Raw genomic sequence first — 6,722 nt, 5'->3', positions numbered from 1 at the left:
GTACATGCACGTGTACTGCGTAGCCCCTTTAGAACAGTGCTGTAAGTAATCAGGGTAAATCTTATCAATGTTTTTCTGCAGCATGTCCGGGTTTTGCCCAAGACTGCCTCCAGATCAAATCATGAGGGTGATTTAGATTGTTTTCCTTGTGGTTCCCACAGCTCTAGAAATTACATGTAAACTGCAGCATGCATTTCCCAGGAAAGTGTTTCAGTTTCGCTGTATCATGCAGTGAACTGTTTTCTGTGGAAGAAAAGTCTGCAATTACATAACTGATATTTCATGAGCGTAATTTTTCAACTGAGCAGGTGTTGTGATAAAGGCAAATGACAGAAATCTTGGCTTTGCTTGTGCAATATCTTGTTCTGTATCGCCTTTTGACTGCTGTGATTGTAGATTACTCACCTGTTGCCTCGACAATTCCCTCCAAGATGACGATTATCTCAAACTGCTGGCGTCTAAGCTGATCAGGGCCCAGCTCCCACAGCGGACTGTTTGAGTCGATATTATGCTGAATGACTTGAGGTTCCACCAAAAAAAGTCTGTCTGACCCAGTTTCATAACCAAGATCGATTTCAGTCTGTTCAAGAGGCAAAAACTCACCCTCAGCTGTTTGGCGGGACTTGATTAACTTTGCACGAACCTTTGCGTCCACCATGTGACTTTCTCTCAGGTCTCCCAGACGGAACATCAAGCACAGCTGGTCGTCCCGGTTTGCAATGACGCAAGTGCGACTAAAAAGGAGGGTCTCTGCTCGCTTCTTAGGTCGGGATATTTTAGCAAACATGCAACCCACCATGAGGGCGTCTATCATGGACCCAACAATACACTGAATCATGACCAGCAGCACACCCTCGTGGCAGGTTGGAGAAACAGTTCGTGAACCATAGCCAATAGTGCGTTGTGTCTCCACTGAGAAGAGCAGAGCTGAGATGAAGCCGTCTACGCCTAAGTAGCAGGGCGTCTGATCTACAAAGTGGTTCGCAGGGGTGTCGAGATGATGCTCCTGTTCAAGATCACCTCGAAAGGCAGCGTTAAAGAAGTAAAGCCCGGCAAACAAGAACCAGGTGGTGATATAGCACATCATAAAAACAAACAGGAACCAGCGATACTGGAGGTCCACAAAAGAGGTAAAGATATCAGACATGAAGCGCCCCCTTTCAGAGATGTGACACAAATTGACACGGCACTTTCCATCCTTGGAGACGTAACGAAGTTGCTCTCTGGTTTCTGGGGGAAGAGTCGGTGTTTGGTTACTCTCGCTTTCCAGGAGTTTACTCTGAGCCTTGGCGAGCCTCTCCATCTCCCTGGTGGCGCTAGATATGTTGCTTTGTGCTGGCGAGAGTGGGGCGCTGTGGAGGGGGCTGCTGTGGAAAACCCTGAGGGGACTGTTGGTGCCCATGTTGGGGACGCTGAGGGCGTGACGAGGGGAGCGTGAAACACTTTTGGTCTCTCTTAATGAGCATCGGCGCAAGAAATTTTGTTCTGTTTCGGTGAAACCAAGAGGTGACGGTGGAAGCAGGCACACGTTACCCCGATATGGGATGTCTGTTGTACTTTTGTGGCGCCGCTTGGCTGTTGCAAGCTCAGGAAAAGTTCCTGGCATGATGTCTGGAAGAGGAAGTGATCTGTCTTTGTCTGTCTGGAAAACAGAAAATACATAGCCATGCTCATTTCAAGAGGTTATTTGAGTTCAACCTCAGGGTCATAGAGTACTTTCGACTTCTCTTCATTAACTGTATGTAACAGAAACAAAGCAAAGCATGCTTCTATTGGCCTGAAAAGGAGGATTTGATTAAAAATTCCACGATGGCTACAAAACTGACTTTGAGACTGAGATTAATTTATCAAAAGCAAACTTTAAACCTTTTGACCAGTTTGTTATTAGAATTCCAGGAAGTGCTCAGACAAACTGTGTGAGATGACGCACTGTGATAAATGCTCCAGAACATGGACCATGTGGTAAGATTTCTTTTTGTCATTTTCAGTTTTATATTTACCTTATTATTGCATAAATACTCCCCAAACAAAAGATGATTGTTATAGGAAAACAGAATATACTGTCTTACATTTATCAAACAGCTCTCACACTGTGTTTTCTCCCCTGACAGTGTTGAATGGACAACCATGATGGATTTTGGTTGATAGGGTGTCGATGGTCGCCGTCCTCTTGTCCCATCTTGAGTGGTCCCGGGAGGTCCCATGGCTCCCAAGCTCACTGCTGTCCCAATGGATCTGCTTTCCAAGTTACGGTCTCATCTGGGAAGCATTACAGCAGTGCAAAGGCAATAAACACTGGCAGCAGAGCATGATAATGATCATTTGGGGATGTCATAATTCTTGCATTGATTTAAGACCAGAAGACATAAAAGAGTCTTCTGGATTTAGATCTTGGAACAATCACATTATTGGATTCTAAGTTTAATCGAGGAAATATTGAGCACATTATCGGCCCTAAAAATGAATGCAATCTCTTTAAAAGTAGCTAACAAACAGTGACAAATAACCAAGAAATGTCACTACAGATCTGAGGCCTTTTTTTTTTATCAATAATTCCACCAAGTACAAACATGTTTCCGGCAGCAGTTTCTTATCAGTAAAATAAACAAAGCAATTTCCAGATCAGATGTGAGACTGACTAACCTGAAAGCAACGCCAGCATCATTCCATGCCAAAGATAAGACACACGGAAAACTTCCTTTCAAAGCAATGTTTTTAGTCTGCCTCCTTGAACTGACATGGGGCAGCCAGCATGAAGGGGAAAAGCTTTATGGGAGATATCCTGTCCAGCTGGAGCTAAGCTGCACCCTGCAGCCTCAGCAGTGCTGTCGTTGCATCCTGCAGAGTAGGACAAACGACACAGTTATCTAAACCTATTAACTTGGACATCAAAGTGGAATTAACCCCAATTTAACATCTAACATGTACAAATACACCAGAACAAGGCCGTGACATTTATTACAACTTGAAACCTTGCAAAAACCGCTTGTGAGAGTACAGTAGGAAAATAATGTTTTGAAATGTTCTAATGAAAGATTAGAGGGAATAACTAGTGAATAAACAAACATAAAGTCTGCTAACTGGTTCAGCTTACTCTCACAGGGGCACGATAAAAACGTGACAGGGGTTAAATGAAGATCTTATGGAGCAGATTTATGGGAAATATCACATAGAGTGTTTTTGCTGACTCTGAATGGTCACAGTGGAAACACGAATGTGAAGAAAGTAAAAGTAAATTAGTAAAAAAAAAAAAAAAAGAAAAAGAAATCTTGCACTATGAGCCTTTGGTTAACACTTTAACTGCACATGTGTTTTGCAAGGCATTTCTACATATCTGAGTCAGTAGTAGCTGCGAACTAATGGAGCCTAAAAGCAGTTATTGAGTATGAAAATACTAATTAATGTTTTTTCTTTACTCTCCGTCCAATTGCCTTATTATAGCAGCTGAAAATGTTTAAATGTTTAATGTATTTTTTCTATTGTGTTTGGCAGCTCTGAGACATCAATTTATTATTATTTATTAATTTTTTTCATTTATTTATGAAAAAAATCTGACAACTTCCACATTCTACTGCAAACAACTGCAACAGTTAATAACAGTTTCAGGCTTTTGTAAGGCCCACTTTAGATATTTGGAACACATTAAAATTTGCAGTAAAAAGAAAAAACTTACTTTAAAAAAATTCACAATAATGTGAACTAGGGCACAGGATTTCATTTAATTGCCTGCAATTATATTTGACACTTTTTAAAATGATAAAACAGCTTTTTAAAGTTTATCTTTCACCAATAGAGCCACAGTGGCGCATTTTAAAAATAATTTCTATAATCAGTTTTTAAATACTGGATGCAATAATCAACCAAACCAAAATAATCAGGTGCCTTCTGGCTTCAGTATCCCAGCTTTAATTTCTATTGTTCTGAAATCATTCTGAGAGAGTTCTGCAAAGTTACTGGAATGCTTTCAGCAGGAAGTTTTTCTTTCTAGTTCACAAACTGCCCTCTTTAAAAGCAGCATTCTCTAAAGACATTGTTAGACCTTAATGCCAAAAATTCTCAAAACATTCTCTGAATGTTGTGTCAAGAACGTAGATTGGGTAACACTGAGGAAATGTTTTATTAAAGAACATTCTTTAAAGTGTCACACCAGCAGCATCCACAAACCACCCTCAGAACATTTCAATCAAAATGTTCTATCTTTGTCATACAGCACAATACAGGAACATTTTTAAAACATCTTCTGTCATCAGAGAACTCAAAAGCATTTTCAGCGTTCTTTTTTTTTTAAACAATCTGTTTTATTGATTTTCTTCACAGTAAGCATGTACAATTACAGATTTAAATTTAATCAGAAAAAACAAAGGAAAGAAAGAAAGAAAGAAAGAAAGAAAGAAAGAAAAAAACAAGAAACAAACAACGCTCCACTCCCACCCCACCCCACCCCACCGGCTGGCACCCATCACCCGTAGTTGGCTGGACACATAGCCTGTAAACGGGTTAGTTTAAAAAAAAAGTAAAGCGGAAGCAAAACATGTTAAACAAAGACTGTAATAAAAGAATACAGACAGAAGTGACAATATCAACCGTGCTGATATTAGCAAAAAGAATAAAGATATAATAAATAAAAAGAGTAATAAAGAAAAAACAGATTAAAAAAAAAAAATCATGTACATTCAACTCACAGTGATCTGGCAGGCTGTACTTTTTACATATGACATGAAGGGATTCCACATTCTCTCAAAACAGACATCTTTCCCTTTCAGAGTTAGCCTAATCTTCTCTAATTTTAAGAAATAAAGAACCTCCTTAACCCAGGCTGAGTAGGTAGGTGGGACTGATGATTTCCATTTTAACAGTATCAACCTTCTGGCCAACAGAGTCATAAAAGCGACCAAGTCCGCTGTATCTGAAGGAAGAGAGAGTGAAGAAGGGCTCACACCAAACAAAGCAGTGAAAACATCAGGGGTTATGTTCCTCCCTGTCACCTTGCTCAGTGTACTAAATATCTCTGACCAAAAGCCAGTCAAAGAAGAACAGCTCCAAAACATGTGCGAGTAATTGGCTGTAACTTGCTGGCATCGGTCGCACAGGGGAGACAATGTAGAGAAAATTTTAGCCAGCCGGGCCTTCGTATAGTGAGCCCGATGCAAAATTCGACATTGCATAAAAGTATGCCTTGCACAAATCGAAGAAGTGTGTACTCTCCTCACAGCTCCCTCCCAAACATCCTCTGGAATCTCCATCCCCAAATCTGTCTCCCAAACTGTCCTAAGTGGGGTGGAAGAGGCCTGACAAAGCTCAGAAACATTCAAATAAAAATAAGAAATGGACCCCTTTTGTGAGGGGAGAGGCTTTAAAAAGAAAAGCGTTCTTTAATTGTTATCATGTAACAGAATCCAAGGTCCTGCCAACATCCTCCAAACAATTTCGAAATGTCTCAGTTGTCTTTTAAAATTCCTGGAACACTAGTGAAAATAACCCCTATTGTGGGAACATTCGCTTCTGGCTGGGATGGTGTTTTATATGCGTCAAGTTCCAAAAACACACTGAACCCTGTGTCATTCATAATGCAACTCTTCAAAATATTTTTGCTGGGCTTCCTTTGAAGCTTTTTAACCTCTCATTTTTCACAGATTTCAAGCACCACATTAAATAAAGTCTACACTCAAGTTGGCATCATACTGAGTTACAGAGGTGGAGTTTCCTTTTGATTAAAGCAACATAGAAAAGTAGGCCAGCAAGAAACTGGAATTCAATTAAATCAGCGCTGACGGACAGGGCAGGAACTGAAGGGGAGAATCATGCACTGCAAAAACTCAACATCTTACCAAGTCTAGTTGTCTTATTTTTAATCAAAATTTCTCATCCCATGATTTAAGATGAATTCACTGAACAAGTGACATTTCAGCAAGATGAGGGACTTGTTTTAAGACAACACATCTAAAATATTTTAAGTCAAACAATTTTGAAATGATCTTGTTTTGAATTGTATTTTACAAGAAACAAGGTTCATTTTACTTTTCATACATTTTTCAAGCTGAGGTGTTATTTAAAGAAACTACACAATCTTGATTTAAGAAATAAACTTAACTTGATTCAAGTAAATGTGGTCTGTTAGAAGATCACCAATTAGTTCATTTTGTCAAATTTGCTCATGTGTTGCATGCAAATTCGAAAAAAATATTTTAAAACTGGACTTGTTCACATGCAGTACAGTTATTTATAAATGAGGGAGTAAGAACCCTAGTCATATTTCAGCAAATGTATTTTCAACCGACTGTATGCAGACGAATATCTTAAAAGCTTAAATCACATTTTCTTATCCTGTTTCAATGACAAGGTAGTCATAAAATCTAGGGTCATGTCACTGTTAAACAACCTAAAATAAGTAAAATACATCTTAAATTTTGTAGTCAACATGAATGTTTATAAAGCAAATGTCTACTTTTGAGTTATAAACACCTGCTTTTGGGCACAGCTGGCTTACCCAACGCCTCCAAATGCTGTCAAAACACGACTAGATGTTAGGATTTCTAGTTAACTGTGAGAAGACATATCAAAATGCTTCAGTTAGTCTTTGTACTCTTATTTCAAGGACAAGATGGTCTTAAATCTAGAGAAATGCCACTATAATATAACTTAAAATAAGTTTAATACAGATCTCCTGGATAGCTCAATGGATTAAGTGGGTGACCCATGTACAGGGGCTGGTCCTTGATGCA

General features: G+C 39.3%; 1 protein-coding gene across 2 annotated transcripts; it reads right to left on the bottom strand.

Moving 5' to 3' along the window:
• Positions 1-397: 397 nt before the first annotated feature.
• kcnj20 (potassium inwardly rectifying channel subfamily J member 20) lies at positions 398-2,753 on the bottom strand. 2 transcript variants are annotated; one of them, XM_051957438.1, is made up of 3 exons: positions 2,644-2,753; positions 2,070-2,259; positions 398-1,642 (listed from the first exon to the last, which is right to left on the bottom strand). In XM_051957438.1, the coding sequence occupies exons 2-3, from the start codon at positions 2,202-2,204 to the stop codon at positions 398-400; spliced, it is 1,380 nt and encodes a 459-aa protein (XP_051813398.1). In that variant the 5' UTR covers positions 2,205-2,259; positions 2,644-2,753. The 2 variants fall into 2 exon arrangements, with proteins under 2 accessions (XP_051813398.1, XP_022057901.2); XM_022202209.2 differs by lacking the exons at positions 2,070-2,259; positions 2,644-2,753 and having other exon boundaries at positions 398-1,668.
• Between the last annotated feature and the right edge of the window lie 3,969 nt (positions 2,754-6,722).

Source organism: Acanthochromis polyacanthus, chromosome 12, assembly GCF_021347895.1.
Source record: "Acanthochromis polyacanthus isolate Apoly-LR-REF ecotype Palm Island chromosome 12, KAUST_Apoly_ChrSc, whole genome shotgun sequence".
Lineage (NCBI taxonomy): Eukaryota > Metazoa > Chordata > Actinopteri > Pomacentridae > Acanthochromis > Acanthochromis polyacanthus.
Note: the sequence above shows the minus strand (reverse complement) of the source record. Positions and strands in the feature narration are given on the sequence as shown.